The sequence below is a fragment of the Petromyzon marinus genome, chromosome 48 (assembly GCF_048934315.1).
Source record: "Petromyzon marinus isolate PM22_M1 ecotype Great Lakes invasive population chromosome 48, UKy_Petmar_22M1.pri1.0, whole genome shotgun sequence".
Classification (NCBI taxonomy): domain Eukaryota; kingdom Metazoa; phylum Chordata; class Hyperoartia; order Petromyzontiformes; family Petromyzontidae; genus Petromyzon; species Petromyzon marinus.
Window position 1 is genome coordinate 11,943,847 of NC_133714.1, and position 20,502 is coordinate 11,964,348.

The 20,502-nt window shown below is 52.4% G+C and overlaps 1 protein-coding gene across 1 annotated transcript in view; it reads left to right on the plus strand.

The window, feature by feature from the left end:
• Window positions 1-616: 616 nt before the first annotated feature.
• IPPK (inositol-pentakisphosphate 2-kinase) overlaps window positions 617-20,502 on the plus strand; it is a 39,173-nt gene continuing 19,287 nt past the window's right edge. The window contains exons 1-5 of the mRNA XM_076074548.1: window positions 617-779; window positions 18,057-18,113; window positions 18,611-18,706; window positions 18,966-19,032; window positions 19,942-20,162. Of these exons, the coding sequence (XP_075930663.1) occupies window positions 699-779; window positions 18,057-18,113; window positions 18,611-18,706; window positions 18,966-19,032; window positions 19,942-20,162 (522 nt within the window). The 5' untranslated portion in view covers window positions 617-698. The remainder of the gene's footprint in view (window positions 780-18,056; window positions 18,114-18,610; window positions 18,707-18,965; window positions 19,033-19,941; window positions 20,163-20,502) is intronic.

Genomic DNA, 20,502 nt, shown 5'->3' on the forward strand with positions numbered 1-20,502 from the left:
GTGTGTGTTCTGAGCACCTGGCTTTGTCTGTGTGTGTTCTGAGCACCTGGCTTTGTCTGTGTGTGTTCTGGCACCTGGCTTTGTCTGTGTGTGTTCTGAGCACCTGGCTTTGTCTGTGTGTGTTCTGAGCACCTGGCTTTGTCTGTGTGTGTTCTGAGCACCTGGCTTTGTCTGTGTGTTCTGAGCACCTGGCTTTGTCTGTGTGTGTTCTGAGCACCTGGCTTTGTCTGTGTGTTCTGAGCACCTGGCTTTGTCTGTGTGTTCTGAGTACCTGGCTTTGTCTGTGTGTTCTGAGCACCTGGCTTTGTCTGTGTGTGTTCTGAGCACCTGGCTTTGTCTGTGTGTGTTCTGAGCACCTGGCTTTGTCTGTGTGTGTTCTGAGCACCTGGCTTTGTCTGTGTGTTCTGAGCACCTGGCTTTTTCTGTGTGTGTTCTGAGCACCTGGCTTTGTTTGTGTGTTCTGAGCACCTGGATTTGTCTGTGTGTTCTGAGTACCTGGCTTTGTCTGTGTGTTCTGAGCACCTGGCTTTGTCTGTGTGTTCTGAGCACCTGGCTTTGTCTGTGTGTGGGGGTTGGATGTGGCCGTAGCTCAGCTCGATCGTCACCCCCCACTCTCCCCCCTCCCCCTCACTCCCCCCTCCCTCTCCTCGGGGTCACGTGGGGGGGCCGTCTCGTCGCTGACACCGTCCCGGGGTGTCATGGACGCCTCCGGGCTCTTAGCGGACGAGTGGAATTACCTGGGCGAGGGAAACCGGAATCTGGTCGTCGCTCACCGCGAGGTGCAAACCCCGCGCCGCTCACCCCTCCCACCTCCCTTGACTACGCCGGCGCCTTCCCCGTTCGCCTCGGCTGCTCCCTCGCGCGTGTGCCTCGATGTCTCGCTCTCCTACCCCCTTTGTCGGCTAGTTGCCCTCCCTGACTAGGCGCGCCTCGTCCGGTAGGGCGAGCGCTGGCGTACCGGTAGGCCTCGTCATGATCGGAAGTTTCTCTCCACACCCCCTTCCTCACCCACCGTGATTGAATTCACGGCAGCGATGAAACCGCTAAGGAGATCGTGAACGGAGTGGGGGGTACGGTGAGGTGGCGTCTGTGGGACTCGGGGTGGCGTCTCTGGGACTCGGGGTGGTGTCTCTGGGACTCGGGGTGGCGTCTCTGTAACTCGGGGTGGTGTCTGTAGGACTCGGGGTGGCGTCTCTGGGACTCGGGGTGCTGTCTGTGGGACTCGGGTTGCGTCTGTAGGACTCGGGGTGGTGTCTCTGGGACTCGGGGTGGTGTCTCTGGGACTCGGGGTGGTGTCTCTGGGACTCGGGGTGGCGTCTCTGGGACTCGGGGTGGCGTCTCTGGGACTCGGGGTGGCGTCTGTGGGACTCGGGGTGGCGTCTGTGGGACTCGGGGTGGCGTCTCTGGGACTCGGGGTGGCGTCTCTGTGACTCGGGGTGGTGTCTGTGGGACTCGGGGTGGTGTCTGTGGGACTCGGGGTGGTGTCTGTGGGACTCGGGGTGGTGTCTCTGGGACTCGGGGTGGTGTCTCTGGGACTCGGGGTGGCGTCTGTGGGACTCGGGGTGGCGTCTGTGGGACTCGGGGTGGCGTCTGTGGGAGTCGGGGTGGTGTCTCTGGGACTCGGGGTGGCGTCTCTGGGACTCGGGGTGGCGTCTCTGGGACTCGGGGTGGCGTCTCTGGGACTCGGGGTGGCGTCTGTGGGACTCGGGGTGGCGTCTCTGGGACTCGGGGTGGTGTCTCTGGGACTCGGGGTGGCGTCTGTGGGACTCGGGGTGGCGTCTGTGGGACTCGGGGTGGCGTCTGTGGGAGTCGGGGTGGTGTCTCTGGGACTCGGGGTGGCGTCTCTGGGACTCGGGGTGGCGTCTCTGGGACTCGGGGTGGCGTCTCTGGGACTCGGGGTGGCGTCTGTGGGACTCGGGGTGGTGTCTCTGGGACTCGGGGTGGCGTCTCTGGGACTCGGGGTGGCGTCTCTGGGACTCGGGGTGGTGTCTGTGGGACTCGGGGTGGCTTCTCTGGGACTCGGGGTGGTGTCTGTGGGACTCTGGGTGGCGTCTCTGGGACTCGGGGTGGCGTCTCTGGGACTCGGGGTGGTGTCTGTGGGACTCGGGGTGGAGTCTCTGGGACTTGGGATGGTGTCTCTGGGACTCGGGGTGGCGTCTGTGGGACTCGGGGTGGTGTCTGTGGGAGTCGGGGTGGTGGCTGTGACATTTATCACAGCCAAATACTCCAAACGCGTGATGGTCATTCTAAATGTGGAGAGGAAAACCGGAGGACCCGGAGAAAAATCCACGCGACTACGGGGAGAGAGACATGCAAACTCCAAATATACAGCAGGCGTCAGGGTCAGGATCGAACCCACGACCTCCTGTATAACAGGCGAAGTAGTTAACATCTCCTAGCCACCGCAGCGCCTAGTATGCTGTCAACGTCATTGTCAGCCATGGTCAATCCACTGCTGGATGAACTCCTTCTCGTGCCGTCGCCGTCTTCTCGCGGGCGCGATTCCTCTGTTGGCTGCCACTCCGTGCTTGGTCTCGCCCACGGCTCTCTCCTCCTCGCGACGCGCCCTCCGATGAGCACGGTTGGATCACATACGGTGCGAATGAAGTCCAACAGACTTGTACACACGCACGTCCTGCCCATGCCCTCATCCCCCCCCACAACTCTACATTTTCTTGGCGGTCAATTCGATGCCTCCAAACTCGCGCCTTGTTCTCCCGGTCCCTCGGTGTACCCCAGTGGAGTTTTCTAGCGGGGTATTTATTCACGCGTTTCTCTACAATCGTCAGATTTTTGTATTTTGCTTCACTTTGCCGCTGTCCACGTGTCTGTAAGCGATCGCTTTAGTGCATCGTTTACACCACGAGTTGTTTATACCACGCATCGTTTACACCACGTTTATTTATGGGTCCTGTGGGTTTTTGTATTATTCCTCACGATAATACCATTGTGTTTTCGGCCGTATCTGCATTACAATTAATATGGCAGATTTAAATGAGTCTCTCCTAGACATAAAACATGCTATTTTACAATAATCTATATTTAACTTATTTTTTCTTGAAAAAGTACATTTTTATATTGGGATTAAGATTCCCTGTCTATTTTGTATTTTGCTGATCTGTTATTGCTTGTCTGACCAGAGCACGCCAAAAAGCAAACAGTACAACGACAATGCCATTATAACGACAATGTCATTAATCCTATTCTTGGGTCTTTCGGTCAAGTCACGTAGATAAAAAAAAATTGATCACGACGTTTCGATCGCAACACAAGCAATCATCTTCAGATGAGAGAGAGAAAGCTGCTGAGACAAAGTCTTATAGAGGCCTGAGATGGGTGCATCAAGGTAGGAGGGTGGAGATGGTTCAACCAACGGAGGCTGGGGCAGTGGACACCCGGCCTGTCAATACAAAGACGTCCAACCTAGAAATGAAACTCAGAGAGTCGGTTGACATCGGTAGAAAGGATGGTAACATCATAGCAAGTTAAGACTTTACCTGGTTAATCACGTCCTTCCAATGATTTCTCAATTTGTACCCATCTTCTCGGTTGAAGTTGTGTCTATGTGTAGTGGAGTAGAAAGGTGCGTATTGCATGGAAACAGAGACAGTGCGGTTCATGTTGGGTCAGCCTGTAACGAAGGCAAATACAGTGCAGGTTATGTTGGGGCAATTAAGCTGGGAGAGCCAAGGACGGCTGTGATTGGTTGGTGCTGTTGCCGGGCCGGAGAGGCGTTGGGAAGTCTGGCGAGAAGCAGGTGTGCGATCACGCGGAGTGCAGTTGGGAGGCGGACTAATTAATTGGGGCGTAATGAGAGTGGGGATAAATTGGGGGGTCGGAAATTGGAGCGGGGAGTTGGAGTTTGGAGGGCTTGGAGTCAACAGGGGGAATTGAAGTGTGAAGAGTTGGAAGACAGAGTTTGAGAGACAGTTTGGAAGACAGAGTGGAAGGGAAACGGAGTTGGAGACGGAGCTTGGAGCAAAGACGAAGTAGTTAGCGGTGGAGAGAGCATAGCGATAGCGAAGCTGAACAAAGACGAAGTAGTTAGTGGTGGAGAGAGCGTAGCGATAGCGAAGCTGAACAAAGACGAAGTAGTTAGCGGTGGAGAGAGCGTAGCGATAGCGAAGCTGAACAAAGACGAAGTAGTTTGCGGTGGAGAGAGCGTAGCGATAGCGGAGCTGAAGACGCTGTGTGCGAAGTCGCTGTGTGCGAAGTCGCTATGTGCGAAGTCGCTGTCTGCGAAGACGTGTGCGGAGTTGCTGAGTGCAGAGTTGCTGAGTGCGGAGTTGCTGAGTGCGGAGTCGCTGAGTGCGGAGTCGCTGAGTGCGGAGTCGCTGAGTGCGGAGTCGCTGAGTGCGGAGTCGCTGAGTGCGGAGCAAGCAAAGTAATCGTGGGGAGTGGAGAGACAAAGGTGGCGAGCAAGTCGAGTGAAGCACGGCGAGCGAGCGGTGGCGACCAGGATACTGTGGAATGTGGAGGACATGCTGACAGTTGTAAATAAAGCGGTGTTCGGAGAAAGACAGAAGTTGTCCGAGTGAAATTGAACACTACATATGTTTAGATATGTGGATGGCTTCATGAACAAATCTTTGATGATAGCCAGTCAGTTTGCAGAGTACCTTCGTCTTGGAAAAAACAATTTCGTGTAAGCCCACAGCGTTAAAACAATGATCAGCCACGGCCGAAGTATTGGTCCTGCCGTTTTTCAGATCCGCCTTGTGTTCACGAACACGGTCCAAGACATGTCGTTTAGTTTCCCCAATGTAACTACTGCCGCAGACACAACTTAGTTTGTTGACACCCAGGTATTGCATGTCAGGGATCAAATCCTTCACAGATGGGATCAGATCACGAATTTTACGTACTGTCTAATCGAACCTGGATCTTGTGTTCATGATTTTTTAAATCTTTTTGGTGATCCCTGCTATGTATGGCAAGGTGATGGTTTTGATTGGGTCCTCAGATGTTTTTTTCCCAACGGTTGGGGTGACAGCTTTGCGGATTGTACGGTCCGAATATCCATTCATCTTGAAGGCTTGGTGTACGTGCTCCAGTTCACTAGCTAGGTGGTGCTGGTCAGGTGTAGGGTTTTGATGAGGGAATTCTTCTGGGCTGGATGGTGGTGGGAGTCAGGTTTTAGATAGGCATCCGTGTGGGTGGCTTTCCTGTAGACAGTGTCCCAATGAGCCATCTGGTCTCTTTTCGATTATAACATCCAAGAATGGTAACTTGCCATTCTTTTCCACTTCCATGGTGAATTTGATGGCTGCGTGTATGGAATTTATGTGGTTGAAGAATTGGTTTAGGGCTCGAGGGCCGTGTGGCCAGATGATGAACATGTCATCTTCCACAAGGAAGGACGTAGGGTGGATACCTGGATGGAATCTGTCTCAAATTTTTCCATGAAAACATTGGCTACCACTGGCAATAAGGGAAAATGTACCATTCCAGGTGAAGTAAGTGTTGGTAAGACAGTGTCTCACCAGGGTTGGTACATCAGCATTCAGTCCTTGTTGGACCAAATCTTCAATGATTACAATGGTGTCAGGCACAGGAACTTTGGTGAAAAGAGAGACCACATCGAAGCTAACAAGTCAAATCACCTAGAGATAGTGAGATGTCTTTAATTAAAGAAACCAAATGAGCTGAATTAAGTACATCTGAGGTGGTCTTGCCAGTGAATGTAAGCAAGGTCTCAGACAGAAATCTGGTCAGTTTGTAGGTGGGTGAGTCAATGGTGGAGACGATAGAATGGATCGGTGTACCTTCTTTATGGATTTTTGCTAAGCCATAAAATCTGGGTGGTCTAGCAGCAGAGGGTTTTAGAGAGAGCTGCTTGTATGGTACAATTAAAGATGTTGAATCAGTGATGATATTGTTGGTTTTCATAACCGGGTGGTTGGTAGGATCTCTTGATTTTGGTATAGCCGCCATCATTGAGTTGGTCCTGAATTTTGTTATTGTATGTGGTTTTATCCATGATGACAGTGGCATTGCCCTTGTCAGCTGAGAGGATGACTGTTATCTCTATTTTTCAGTTGAGCAAGCTCAAAACGCTCTTCCTTGCTGATGTTGCTAATGGGTTTCTTAGTGTTTTTGGGGATTGCAGCGATTTCCGATCTCGCCACAGCTGCAGGAATGTCCCAAACCTTTGAGGGCTACGTCGACCTGGGCAATGATATCATCAACTGGGATGTGTTTAGGGGTGACTGCGAAATTCAACACTTTAGCTAGTGCAGATTTTAGGCTGTCAGAAATTGGGCTGTTACTCTGATTGATAACAATCTTGTTAACGTCTAACTTTTTAATGTGTGGATCAGGCTTCTTCTTAGGCAGGAGGCTGAATTTGGCAATCAGGTTAACTTTACATTTGGCTGACATTAAGGTGGCTGAATAAGCTGTCATGTTATCTACATGGTCCCAATCAGATGTAGACATTTTTCTGTCAATGCTAAGTGTGAGTGTAAGAGAGTCTTATCTAAACTATCTAGTTCAATGTCACTAATCAGTTAATGCAAACAAACATGGCTCTGATAATATGATGCATTGTCTATGAAATTGATTGGCCTACACCAGAGATAGCAGCCGCCTTTAGGGCCTAGTCTCACCTAATGTCTCACCAGAGAACAAAGCCAAAACGCGAACCGTACAAAGACGATGTACGTATCAGAGCATGTATAGCTCGGGGTGAGCAGCTACAAAGGCCCCCATGATCTAGCGTTTATTCATTAAATCTTGACTTAAAGCTTTCGTGACTGCAGGAATTCATATTCTTTGGGTCTTTCGCTAGAGTCACATAGATAGGTTCAACGAAATAACAAAAACTACGACATTTCGATCGCAACATAAGTGGTCGTCATCAGGAAAAGGGGGTTGGCTTCATTGGCTGCTGACATTTGGGCTACGCCCATTTCAAACCTTTCTAAACAGTTTGCCTTTAGAAGCTAACCCCCTTTTCCTGATGACGACCGCTTGTGTTGCGATCGAAACATCGTAGTTTTTTGTTATTTTCTTTGAACCTATCTACGTGACTTTACTGTTATTTAACATGTTGCCTACATCTGGGAAGCGGCGGTATTGTCTTTTGTTGATGAAACCCGATTCAAGAGCTTCTTGGCTCAAAGGATCATTCAAAATAAACTTTAAACTGAACTGAACTGCCACAGGAGGGGGAATAACAGCACTCGACGCATTGTGTAGGGGACACGTTGGTTCGCGTGTCTCGAGGCGCTCCCTCCGATTTCCCGTTCGAGTGAGACTCGGCATTGGTGGTGCTCCTCTACAGTTTGCAGTCCTGAGCCCAGCAGTGGAAATTTCCCTATTCCTCACCACCTTTTTTTTAGCTTCATCACAAAGGGGGTTACTCAATTGAACTGATGGGCTGAAACCGACCACACTCCAAGCAGGATTTGAACTCGCGACCTTGAGGTTGCTGCGGGCGCCCGGTGAATACTCCGTGGCAGCGGTGGCCAACTGGCGTCTTCCGAGCCCCGCACTCGCCTCTTTTAATCCGCGTTGGTGAGTTGTGGCGAGGTGTTAACTCCCTTGCTTGGTATCCAGAAGGTCATGGGATCGATCCCGATCCTGATGATGCCTGCTGTATATTTGGAGTTTGCGTGTCTCTCTCTCTCATATTATCATCACGGTGGCTCGGATATGTTAACTACCTCGCCTGGTATGCCAGGAGGTCGTGGGTTCGATCCCAACCCTAACGATGCCTGCTGTATATTTGGAGTTTGCGGTGTCTCTCTCTCTCCCCGTGGTGGCGTGGATTTTTCTCCCGGTCCTCCGGTTTTTCCCTCCACATTTAGAATCAACATCACAAGTTTAGAGTTTTTGGCTGCTATAAATTTCCACGTGATGATGATAAGCCACTTCGTTGAGCTATCACTTGTGATAGCCGGTTCACTTTTGAAAAAGAGCTCCATTGCTCAATGGGCCTTACCTGATAAAATACAAATTTTAGTTTCAATCGAAGTGGGCAGGATGTAGAATGCCCTATCACAGTCGTAGTAAAGAATAATGAACGCCTCTCACACATATATACACACTTGGCTGTTTGCAGAACCCACGGCTACTTTTTGGCTCTTGGTCTGTTACAGGCTTTGCCAACCCCTGCTCTACGTCCATAAGTACTTACGTGTCCATGCGTATCTCCTCTATTTAGCATGTGCAGTCCGACAACTATTCCGATGCAGGGATCCTTCTGGAAAATAATATACCGCTTTCCTGCGTAAATAGGGTGATTTAGTATGATTATGTCTCCGAGGGTGGAGCAGCGGAGGGAGGCTCATTTTGGCGAACGAAGGGCGTAGCCTTGCTTGCTGCCTCACCGCACAACAACCCATTCGGTGGCAACCAGGTATTTATGAGTCACGCTAAGCGGCTGTTAATTCTCACTGGTGGTCATACGTGGAGTGATCCTACAACTCCCCATCTCAGATCCGGCTGGAACTACTTTACAAGGGCGCACAGGGCGGCAGTGGGCCCAGTAGTAGCGCATGCGCCTCGAAGCAAGAAGGACCTGGGTTTCATTTCCTCATAAGGTGCCTTTCTCTATGCGGTTTGTATGTTGTCCCTCTGTTGTGCAGAGTGTGAGCATGTGACTGAGTGTGTGTGACGAGGTGAGTGGTAGTGTAGCGGTGAGCGTGCTGTGCTATGAACCCGGAGACCCAAGTTCGATTGCCGCTCACGGCCAACACCAGTGACGGTTTTCTGAATCGGTCCTGGGCCTCCCTTAGGTCGACTTTGCCTCAAATGAGTAACTCGTGCGGTGTGTAAACATCGCCACTGGGGAGATAAAGGCGGCTGGGCGTGGTGCTGGCCACCCACCTGCTCGTGTGCCGTGCCGGCCTTCACAGGTGCTCGCTAACAGCACTTGCCCAACAGTCTGTTCAGGCTACATGGAGGATCTTTGTAAGTGAGTGAGTGTTTGCAGTTTGCATGTCTTTCCTTGTTCTGCATGGGTATCCTCTGGGTTCCTCCCATAACTAACCCCTCGCTTGCCACAACTGAACCACAATACCTCGCCGATCTCGTCAAGGAGCATAAACCATTACGCAAACTTCGGTCACCCTCGCAGCAATGGCGGCTTTTGGTCGGCCATTGAAGAAAAGCGGTGGTCACTGCATCACGTGCTTTGGCATGCGTATCTGTGGCCGTCTGGAACGCTCTTCCTTCAGATGTTAGGAAGCTACTGCGTGAGCTACACACTTTTAAATCATCTATATTGAAAACTAATTTCTTTATGACAGATGGTTGTGGGTTAATCCACTTTGCGACCAACCCATGTGCAACCAATGCGGCGGATATCAGGATGGATGAATTTCCCTGTGACTTCCTTGTGCTGCTGTACATTTCCACGTGATGAGCCACTTCGTTGAGCTGTCGTTTGTGATCACCAGGTCGCTTCTGAAAAAGAGCTGTATAGGCTCAGAATGTGGAGGGAAGACCTGGAAAAAAATCCACCCAACCACGGGGAGAGAGACACTCAAATTCCAAATATACAGCAGGCTTCAGGTTTACGATCGAACCCACGACCTCCTGCATACCAGGCGAGGTAGTTAACATCTCCTAGCCATCGTGATGATGATGAGAGAGAGAGACACGCAAACTCCAAATATACAGCAGGCATCAGGGTTGCGATCATACCCACGACCTCTTGCATACTAGGCGAGGTAGTTAACATTTAGTCACCGTGATGATGAATGAGAGAGAAAGAGGCAAACTCCAAACATACAGCAGGTGTTGCAAAATCTCATGCACAGCCATTTCAAAACCTTCCAGTAAAATAAAACTGAGCATGAATAAATAAACGAGTCGGAGCGGCTTTCTGCTGCTGCCCTGCAAAGTCGGTAGTGAGTCTATATTTAGGACAACCACTCTGCTGTTTATCTATCCTTCAAAGTGGTGCTTGTGTTAAAGACCCTGGAGGGAGGGATGATGGGCCGAGTCAATCCACCGCCCCTACCAACCGGGAGTTGAACTCGCAATCTCGTGATTGGTGCGAGCCGCTCACTGCACCAATCCCCTGGCTGGTAGTGCAGATTACAGGGAGCAAACGGGACTGACGGTGCACACGTTACTCGGTAGCGTCGGTGGTAACGGGACTGACGGTGCACACGTTACTCGGTAGCATCGGTGGTAACGGGACTGACAGTGCACACGTTACTCGGTAGAGTCGGTGGTAACGGGACTGATGGTGCACACGTTACTCGATAGGGTCGGTGGTAATGGGACTGACGGTGCACACGTTACTCGATAGGGTCGGTGGTAATGGGACTGATGGTGCACACGTTACTCGGTAGAGTCGGTGGTAATGGGACTGACGGTGCACACGTTACTCGGTAGCGTCAGTGGTAGCGGGACTGACAGGGCACGCGTTACTCGGTAGAGTTGGTGATTATGGGACTGATGGTGCACACGTTACTCGGTAGGGTCGGTGGTAACGGGACTGACAGTGCACACGTTACTCGGTAGAGTCGGTGGTAACGGGACTGATGGTGCACACGTTACTCGATAGGGTCGGTGGTAACGGGACTGATGGTGCACACGTTACTCGGTAGGGTCGGTGGTAACGGGACTGATGGTGCACACGTTACTCGGTAGAGTCGGTGGTAACGGGACTGATGGTGCACTCGTTACTCGGTAGAGTTGGTGGTAAAGGGACTGATGGTGCACTCGTTACTCGGTAGAGTCGGTGGTAACGGGACTGACGGTGCACTCGTTACTCGGTAGAGTTGGTGGTAACGGGACTGATGGTGCACTCGTTACTCGGTAGAGTTGGTGGTAACGGGACTGATGGTGCACTCGTTACTCGGTAGAGTTGGTGGTAACGGGACTGACGGTGCACTCGTTACTCGGTAGAGTTGGTGGTAACGGGACTGATGGTGCACTCGTTACTCGGTAGAGTTGGTGGTAACGGGACTGATGGTGCACTCGTTACTCGGTAGAGTCGGTGGTTACGGGACTGACGGTGCACTCGTTACTCGGTAGAGTTGGTGGTAACGGGACTGACGGTGCACTCGTTACTCGGTAGAGTTGGTGGTAACGGGACTGATGGTGCACTCGTTACTCGGTAGAGTTGGTGGTAACGGGACTGACGGTGCACTCGTTACTCGGTAGAGTTGGTGGTAACGGGACTGATGGTGCACTCGTTACTCGGTAGAGTTGGTGGTAACGGGACTGATGGTGCACTCGTTACTCGGTAGAGTCGGTGGTTACGGGACTGATGGTGCACTCGTTACTCGGTAGAGTCGGTGGTTACGGGACTGACGGTGCACACGTTACTCGGTAGGGTCGGTGGTAACGGGACTGACGGTGCACTCGTTACTCGGTAGAGTCGGTGGTTACGGGACTGATGGTGCACTCGTTACTCGGTAGAGTCGGTGGTTACGGGACTGATGGTGCACTCGTTACTCGGTAGAGTCGGTGGTTACGGGACTGATGGTGCACTCGTTACTCGGTAGAGTCGGTGGTTACGGGACTGATGGTGCACTCGTTACTCGGTAGAGTCGGTGGTTACGGGACTGACGGTGCACACGTTACTCGGTAGAGTCGGTGGTAACAGGACTGATGGTGCACACGTTACTCGGTAACGTCGGTGGTAACGGGGCTGACGGTGCACACGTTACTCGGTAGGGTCGGTGGTAACGGGACTGACGGTGCAAGCGTTACTCGGTAGGGTCGGTGGTAACCAACCCTACCGAGTAACGGCGCTGTGACTGGAATCGTGATGCCAAATGACGACGGCGATTTACCGGAGCGCTGCGCCCCGTGCCGGGGTGGCGGAGAGGGTGGGAAGAGATCGCCGATGCCGCAGCCGTGTGCCACGACAGGCCGACTGATTCACTGCGTCCAACCCGAGCCAACTTTTCCGGCGCCTCCGTGCCGGCGTCGGTGCACAACGGGAGCCGTGTCCCCGCACGCTCGGGGTGGTGCGAGGTGCCAGCGGCGGCACCATCATTCACCCTTGGATACGAATCGGCTTGTGCAGCATTGATTTTACACAATTGGTTCCTCTGTGATGACCGTAGGGGTCTCTCTCTGTTGCTCCGTCGCCGATGCTGTCCGCGTGGCTATTCGTGCGACCCCCCCTTCGCCACGGCATTAACAATGTTCACTGGCCATCTCTGAGCATCCACTCTCTCTCTCTCGGCCTCTGTCTGTCCGTCAGCTCTGAAGAAGGGCCATTGCCCGAAACGTCTCCTAATGTCATGTGAAGGCCGGGTGGTGCTGCTGAGTTATTGTGAGCCGGTGCTGTCTGTGATTACGCCCCAGTTCAGGTTTGGCGCCACTCTCACCCCACTCGTCGCATCACTCTCCCGAGTGGCACAAGCGGAGCGCACGTGTCACTTGCACCCAGTCCCCCACCCAGTCCCCCACCCAGTCCCCCGCCCAGTCCCCCGCCCAGTCCCCCACCCAGTCCCCCACCCAGTCCCCCACCCAGTCCCCCACCCGGTCCCCCACTCGGTCCTCCACCCGGTCCCCCACCCGGTCCCCCACCCGGTCCCCCACCCGGTCCCCCACCCGGTCCCCCACCCGGTCCCCCACCCAGTCCCCCACCCAGTCCCCCACTCAGTCCCCCACTCAGTCCCCCACCCAGTCCCCCACCCAGTCCCCCACTCAGTCCCCCACCCAGTCCCCCATCCAGTCCCCCACCCAGTCCCCCACTCAGTCCCCCACCCGGTCCCCCACCCGGTCCCCCGCTCAGTCCCCCGCTCGGTCCCCCACCCGGTCCCCCACCCGGTCCCCCTCTCGGTCCCCCACTTGGTCCCCCACCCAGTCCCCCACTCAATCCCTACCTGAGGCCAGGATATCATCAAACCTCAGGGAGTTGCTCTTTGTGTCACTGAGAAAATGATGGAGGCATGGGATCGTAGCAGTGATGAGTCGGTGGTTGGGGGTGTGTGGGTGTTTGTACACGCCTTGGAATGTGTCCGAGCGAGTGAACGTAAGCGGTGGCGTAGTGGTTCACGCACTGCACTGCAGAGCTGGCGATCCGGATTCGATGCCCGCTCGCGACTGCCATCGGTGACGAGTATCTCAGTGGGTTCTGGGCCTCACCTAGGTCGACTTAGCCTGACATGCGCACCTGGTTCACTGTTAAACATCAACACCGGGGAGACAAAGGCAGCCGGGTGTGGTGTTGGCCACACCTACCCCCCTCGTGTGCCGTGCCCGCCTTCATAGGTGCTCGCAAACAGAACTTGCCCCAACAGTCTGTTAAGGTTGTACGCATGTCCAGCCACCGCATGCCCAAGCAGTTTCTTTTTGGCCATATAGAGGGGGCTAAACGGGCGCACACGGGCTAGAGAAGAGATGGAGCTGATGCGATACAGGAGGGTGTGGAGCTGAGTGGACTTCCTAATTACCGGTGCCAGCGGTGTCAAGATCGGCCTCTGTGGAGGAGGCTCGTGAAGGATGCTTCTGAGTAGTTGGAGGCAGTCGCCCTTTAGCAACAATGAGCGACGCTCGCAACGAGCGAAGCGCCGTGCAGCTACAATGCAGTTGGCACCGCTACTCTAAAACCAGCAGCCCTTGCCGTTGCACCCGGCTTGGCCGATTTCCGCGGCGTGGGAACATCGCGCGGCCACCGGACCAATGGGGACATTCCCCTCCACATTTAGCAAAGCGCGTTTAGAGTATTTGGCTGCTGCTGGAAATGTCCACGTGATGATGACAAGCCACTTCGTTGAGCTGTCATTTGTGATAGCCAGGTCGCTTCTGAAGAAGAGCTACACAGCTCAGTGGTGGGCCTTGCCTGGTAAAATAAAAATAGTTTACAGTTTAAATAGTGACTCAGCCCGTCCCTCTCGTCTCCCTCCCTGATCGGAAGAAACAAAACACTTGTTCGGCCATTAGATCGTTGCTTTGTTCACCAGGTCGGTTTGGTTGTTAATGCTTGTAGTTTGCAGTTGATGATGATGATGATAAGCCACTACGTTGAGCTATCATTTGTGGCTCGGTTGCTTCTGAAAAAGAGCGACATAGCTCAGTGAGCCTTACCTGATAATAAGTAATATTTAAAAGTACTTTTTTTTTAAACACGCTTAATGAAATGTACCGTACGAGTAATGGCAGAACTCCACGACTCCAGGAAGTGGCCCCGAAGCTTGCAATAACGTAAGGGACCGTGGTTATTTACAGCCAACGTCAGTTGAGTGTGGGCAATTAGACCCAAGGCGAAACATAACATGTAAAAAAGATCGTTTAAAAATAAATATGTTTTTATTTTTAAAGATAGAATATAGTATTGTCATCAGTATGACATACGTATACCAAGTTTGCGGTCGATACGAGATTAGGAAGTGGGTTAAAATTGAGTTACAAGATTTGAGGATACGACAACAGACACTGAGTTTATAAAAAGCGTATAAAAGACTGTTTTAAAATATATTTTTTTTATGATAGACTATAGTTTTGTCATAAGTATGACATAAGTATACCAAGTTTGCAGTCGATAGCACATTGGGAAGTGGGTAAAAATTGAGTTACAAGATTTGAGGATACGACAACAGACAGAGTAAGTTAAATTAAAGCGTGTAAAATAAAAAAATAGTTTCAGTTTTTAATCGTTTATATCAGGGGTGGGGAACCCTTTTTTGCCAAGGGCCATTTGGATATTTATAACACCATTTGCGGGCCATACAAAATGATCAACTTCAAAATTAGCCTGTTATATTTGGTCAAACATTTCTTTAACTCACCCCTAATGTGATGGCTGGAACTGCTTCTCTTTGGTGAGGCGTGTGATGATGTTAGCTGGTATTGATGATGTTTCTACTCGCAACTGCTTTTCCAGGTTTGCTCCTAGATTTATTGACTTTCGAGTCCCGCCTGCGGTTGCCTTGGCAGGGCCACACCAAATGATTCCGTGGGCCTTACAGTGAGGGAAAAAAGTATTTGATCCCCTGCTGATTTTGTACGTTTGTTCACTGACAAAGAAATGATCAGTCTATAATTTTAATGGTGGGTGTATTTGAACAGTGAGAGACAGAATAACAACAACAAAATCCAGAAAAACACATGTCAAAAATGTTATAAATTGATTTACATTTTAATGAGGGAAAGAAGTATTTGACCCCCTCTCAATCAGAAAGATTTCTGGCTCCCATGTATCTTTTATATACAGATAACGAGCTGAGATTAGGAGCACACTCTTAAAGGGAGTGCTCCTGATCTCAGCTTGTTACCTGTATAAAAGACACCTGTCCACAGAAGCAATTAATCAATCAATTAGATTCCAAACTCTCCACCATGGCCAAGACCAAAGAGCTCTCCAAGGATGTCAGGGACAAGATTGTAGACCTACACAAGGCTGGAATGGGCTACAAGACCATTGCCAAGCAGCTTGGTGAGGTGACAACAGTTGGTGCGATTATTCGCAAATGGAAGAAACACAAAAGAACTGTCAATCTCCCTCGGCCTGGGGCTCCATGCAAGATCTCACCTCGTGGAGTTGCAATGATCATGAGAACGGTGAGGAATCAGCCCAGAACTACACGGGAGGATCTTGTCAATGTTCTCAAGGCAGCTGGGACCATAGTCACCAAGAAAACAATTGGGAAAACACTACGCCGTGAAGGACTGAAATCCTGCAGCGCCCGCAAGGTCCCCCTGCTCAAGAAAACACATATACATGCCCGTCTGAAGTTTGCCAATGAACATCTGAATGATTCAGAGGACAACTGGGTGAAAGTGTTGTGGTCAGATGAGACCAAAATGGAGCTCTTTGGCATCAACTCGCCGTGTTTGGAGGAGGAGGAATGCTGCCTATGACCCCAAGAACATCATCCCCATCGTCAAACATGGAGGTGGAAACATTATGCTTTGGGGTGTTTTTCTGCTAAGGGGACAGGACAACTTCACCGCATCAAAGGGACGATGGACGGGGTCATGTACCGTCAAATCTTTGGTGAGAACCTCCTTCCCTCAGCCAGGGCATTGAAAATGGGCCGTGGATGGGTATTCCAGCATGACAATGATCCAAAACACACGGCCAAGGCAACAAAGGAGTGGCTCAAGAAGAAGCACATTAAGGTCCTGGAGTGGCCTAGCTAGTCTCCAGACCTTAATCCCATAGAAAATCTGTGGAGGGAGCTGAAGGTTCGAGTTGCCAAACGTCAGCCTCGAAACCTTAATGACTTGGAGAAGATCTGCAAAGAGGAGTGGGACAAAATCCCTCCTGAGATGTGTGCAATCCTGGTGGCCAACTACAAGAAACGTCTGACCTCTGTGATTGCCAACAAGGGTTTTGCCACCAAGTACTAAGTCATGTTTTGCAGAGGGGTCAAATACTTATTTCCCTCATTATAATGCAAGTCAATTTATAACATTTTTAACATGCGTTTTTCTGGATTTTTTTGTTGTTATTCTGTCTCTCACTGTTCAAATAAACCTACCATTAAAATTATAGACTGATCATTTCTTTGTCAGTGGGCAAACGTACAAAATCAGCAGGGGATCAAATACTTTTTCCCCTCACTGTATATCGCCCGCGGGCCGGACGTTCCCCACCCCAGGTTTATATGATGGGTTAGAATAAAACAGCTCCCAGTGAGGGGTTACGAGACCACTGCAGGGCAATGGTGTTAGCACGACTTAATAATGGAAGTGAACCATACTCTTTGGTTCTTTCGGTAAAGTCACGTAGGTATAAAATAAAATAAATCACGACGCTTCGATTGCAACACAAGCGGTCGTCCTCAGGCGTGTGTCCGCCTGAGGACGACGTGATTTATTTTATTTTTCTACCTACGTGACTTTACCGAAAGAACCAAAGAGTATGGATTCCTGCAGTCACGAAAGCTTCAAATCAAGATTGAAGTGAACCATATTTACAAATATCATTTGTAACTTTCATCGTTAGCACCCACCTGGGATGCTCTTCCTTCCGATATTAGGAAGCTACTGGGAGCTACACACTTTTAAATAATCACCCCTAGATTGACAAACTAATTTCTTTAGAACTGCGTGTTGTTGTGTTTAGTTTTCTGGCCTTTCCCCCCACACCTCTGATTAGCGCGGTTGGCTACGCACGGTGCGAAATACGTGCGTGCCGTGAAGAAGGCCCATTGTCTGAAACGTTGCCTATTTAATTAGTTTTCCTTTTAAGGCCGCCTCCACACCTGGTGACGTTGCTGAAGAGAGTCCAGCAACCCTGGCTCGTCGCAGTGATTCTGGTTATGTTCTTGGAAATAGTCGCAAATCGGTAAAATCCCTCATCTGCAAATGATGTCGTGGTGACGGCGTGGTGACGATCAAGATGTTGTGACGATGTCGTGGTAACAATGTCATGGTGATGTCGTGGTGACGATGTTGTGACGATGTGGTGATGATGAAAATGTTGTGACGATGAAGACGTGAGGATGTCGTGGTGAAGTTGTCATGGTGACGATGTTGTGACGATGTCGTGGTGACGATGTTGTGGTGATGATGTCGTGGTGATGATGAAAATGTTGTGACGATGTGGTGACGAAGAAGAGGTGACGATGTCGTGGTGACAATGTCGTGGTGACGATGTTGTGGTGACGATGAAAATGTTGTGACAATGTGGTGACGAAGAAGAGGTTGTAACGATGTCGTGGTGACAGTGTTGTGACGATGTCGTGGTGACGATGTTGTGGTGACGATGTTGTGGTGACGATGAAAATGTTGTGACGATGTCGTGGTGACGAAGAGGTTGTGACGATGTCGTGGTGACAATGTCGTTGTGACGATGTTATGGTGACGATGTTGTGACGATGTCGTGGTGATGATGAAAATGTTGTGACGATGTCGTGGTGACGAAGAAGAGGTGACGATGTCGTTGTGACGATGTTGTGGTGACGATGTTGTGGTGACGATGTTGTGGTGACGATGAAAATGTGACAATGTCGTGGTGATGAAGAAGAGGTTGTGACGATGTCGTGGTGACAATGTCATTGTGACGATGTTGTGGTGACAATGTTGTGACGATGTCGTGGTGATGATGAAAATGTTGTGACGATGAAGATGTGAGGATGTCGTGGTGAAGATGTCATTGTGATGATGTCGTGGTGACCATGTTGTTGCAGGGGAAGGAGGTCCTCAAGTTTCTCAAGTTCCCCGTGAATGCCGCACATGGCAACAAGGTGAATGTGTAAATGAGTGGTCTTGAGTGAGTGGTGGTGAGTGGTGAATATGTGAGTGTGGTGGTGAGTGTGTGGCAGTCGGAAAAGGTCGAGCGGCGTTATATTTGTATTAACTGCGTAACGCTGTGTAGAAGCTACCTGGTCTGTCGCTCCACATGAATCTCCGGGTCTTCTCGGCCAGTCATGCCCTCCATTCTCCATGTTCGCGAAACGTGGACCACCCGAATGGAATATCTTCGCCGTTTAGAAATGCACAGAGACCCATTATACTCACACAGAAACCTATAGACTCCACACACAGACCCATAGACTCACAGTGCAACCTGAGACTGCCTCTCTTCAGCAGCTGGAGATGTGGTGGCGTTGCGACGCCATGCATGCCACACTGCGGTGTGGCGTGCATGGCTCACCCAACCTGTAACCCTGTGGTGCCCCCCGCGTGCCCCCCGTACTCCCCCGCATGTTCTCCGCGTGCCCCCTGTGCGCCCTGCGTGTAGATGCTGGGTGCCCTGCCTGCCGTTCTAGACAGCACCATCATGTACACGGGCAGCATCATGGCGCCGCTCCTGGGGAAGAACTTCGTCCATGCTGGGGTACGGAGCGCGGTGATGCGTGGCCTGCAAGGCATGCCCCATCCTCTTAGCCCCACTCCTCCTGTCCGTGCCCTGTCAGCTCACCCACGTGTTGCCCCTCTGTGCCCTGTGCACTCACCTGCGCGATGCCCCGTCTGTGCCCCGTCTGTGCCCCGTCTGTGCCCCGTCTGTGCCCCGTCTGTGCCCCGTCTGTGCCCCGTCTGTGCCCCGTCTGTGCCCCGTCTGTGCCCCGTCTGTGCCCCGTCTGCCCGTGCCACAGGAGGTGGTGTCGGTGCCCCGAAGCTTTGCCCGGAGCCTGGCCGTGCAGATCGAGTCGGCACGGCCCGGTGAGGAGCACCACACAGCCCCCCTAGAGAGCGCCCCTAGAGATCCCCCCTAGAGAGCCCCCCTAGAGAGCGCCCCTAGAGAGCCCCCCTAGAGAGCGCCCCTAAAGAGCCCCCCTAGAGAGCCCCCCTAGAGAGCGCCCCTAGAGAGCCCCCCTAGAGCGCCCCCCTGGAGAGCCCCCCTAGAGAGCCCCCCTAGAGAGCCCCCCTGGAGAGCCCCCCTCGAGAGCGCCCCTAGAGAGCCCCCCTAGAGAGCCCCCCTAGAGAGCCGCCCTTGAGAGCCCCCCCGGAGAGCCCCCCTGGAGATCCCCCCCAGAGAGCCCTCCCAAAGAACCCCCCCTAGAGAGAGCCCCCCTGGAGGGCCCCTCTAGAGAGCCCCCCTATAGAGCCTCCCTGGAGGGCCCCTCTAGAGAGTCCCCCTGGAGAGCCCCCTTGGAGAGCCCCCCTCCAGCCCTCACGATGTGGTATGTAGAGGACGGCAGAGCTTGATGCTGCTGCCGCTGCTGCCTCCCTGCCCGTCCGTGGTTCCTCCACAATGCACTGCGAGCCAATAAAAAAGGGGGGGGGGGGTCACGTGATGGCTCGATCTGTGCGCATTGCTTGCTAGTGAATCGACGCCGCGATTGGCGGTCCGATCAATCTACACCCTTAACCTGGCTGTCGGATCGACTGCGAGCAGAATCGATACAATGGACAGCTACAGTGGGGGGGTGGCAGGTGTGGTCGCTTCAGTTATGAGCGGAATGGAGGCTCGGGTCCCATTTGGAGATGGCTCGCCACTGACATGAGGAGCCGCCACGAGGCGCTATAAGAGCATCGAGCCATCTTGAGGACCCACGAGCCGTGAGCTGTGTGGAGCCGTGATGAGCCGTTTCCGGCGATGCGAGCGAGGTGGGCGCCGTTTCCCGGCAGAGTCTCGGCACGACTCGCGCCTGGACGAGTGGAGTGGCCTGGCCGTGCGACTGCCCAACCTGACACGCCTGCAGAGCGGGACCACCCTGCCCACACCAGCGCCACCGACGCCAACGCAGCACGGTCCCTCGCCGGCGACCAGAGGGCAGCAGCTGACCCCCTCGCCGCCGCCGCCACCACCTCCACCCAGCGAGATCCCCACATTCTGCATCGAGATAAAGGTGCGTGTAGTGTACGTGTGTATGTGTGTACGGGTCAGCGGTAGTGTAGCGGTTAGCGCGCTGCGCTACGAACATGGCTACCTGAGTTCGATTCCCGCTTACGGCCACCACCAACACCAGTGACGATTATCTGAACCGGTCCTGGGCCTCCCCTAGGTCAACTCGGCCTCATATGAGTACTTGGTGCGGTGCGTAAACATCGCCACTAGGGAGACAAAGGCGGTCGGGCGTGGTTCTGGCCACCCAACCCCCTCGTGTGCCGTGCCGTGCCGGCCTTCATAGGTTCTCACTAACAGCACTTGCCCCAACAGTCTGTTCAGGCTATACGGGGGATCTTTGT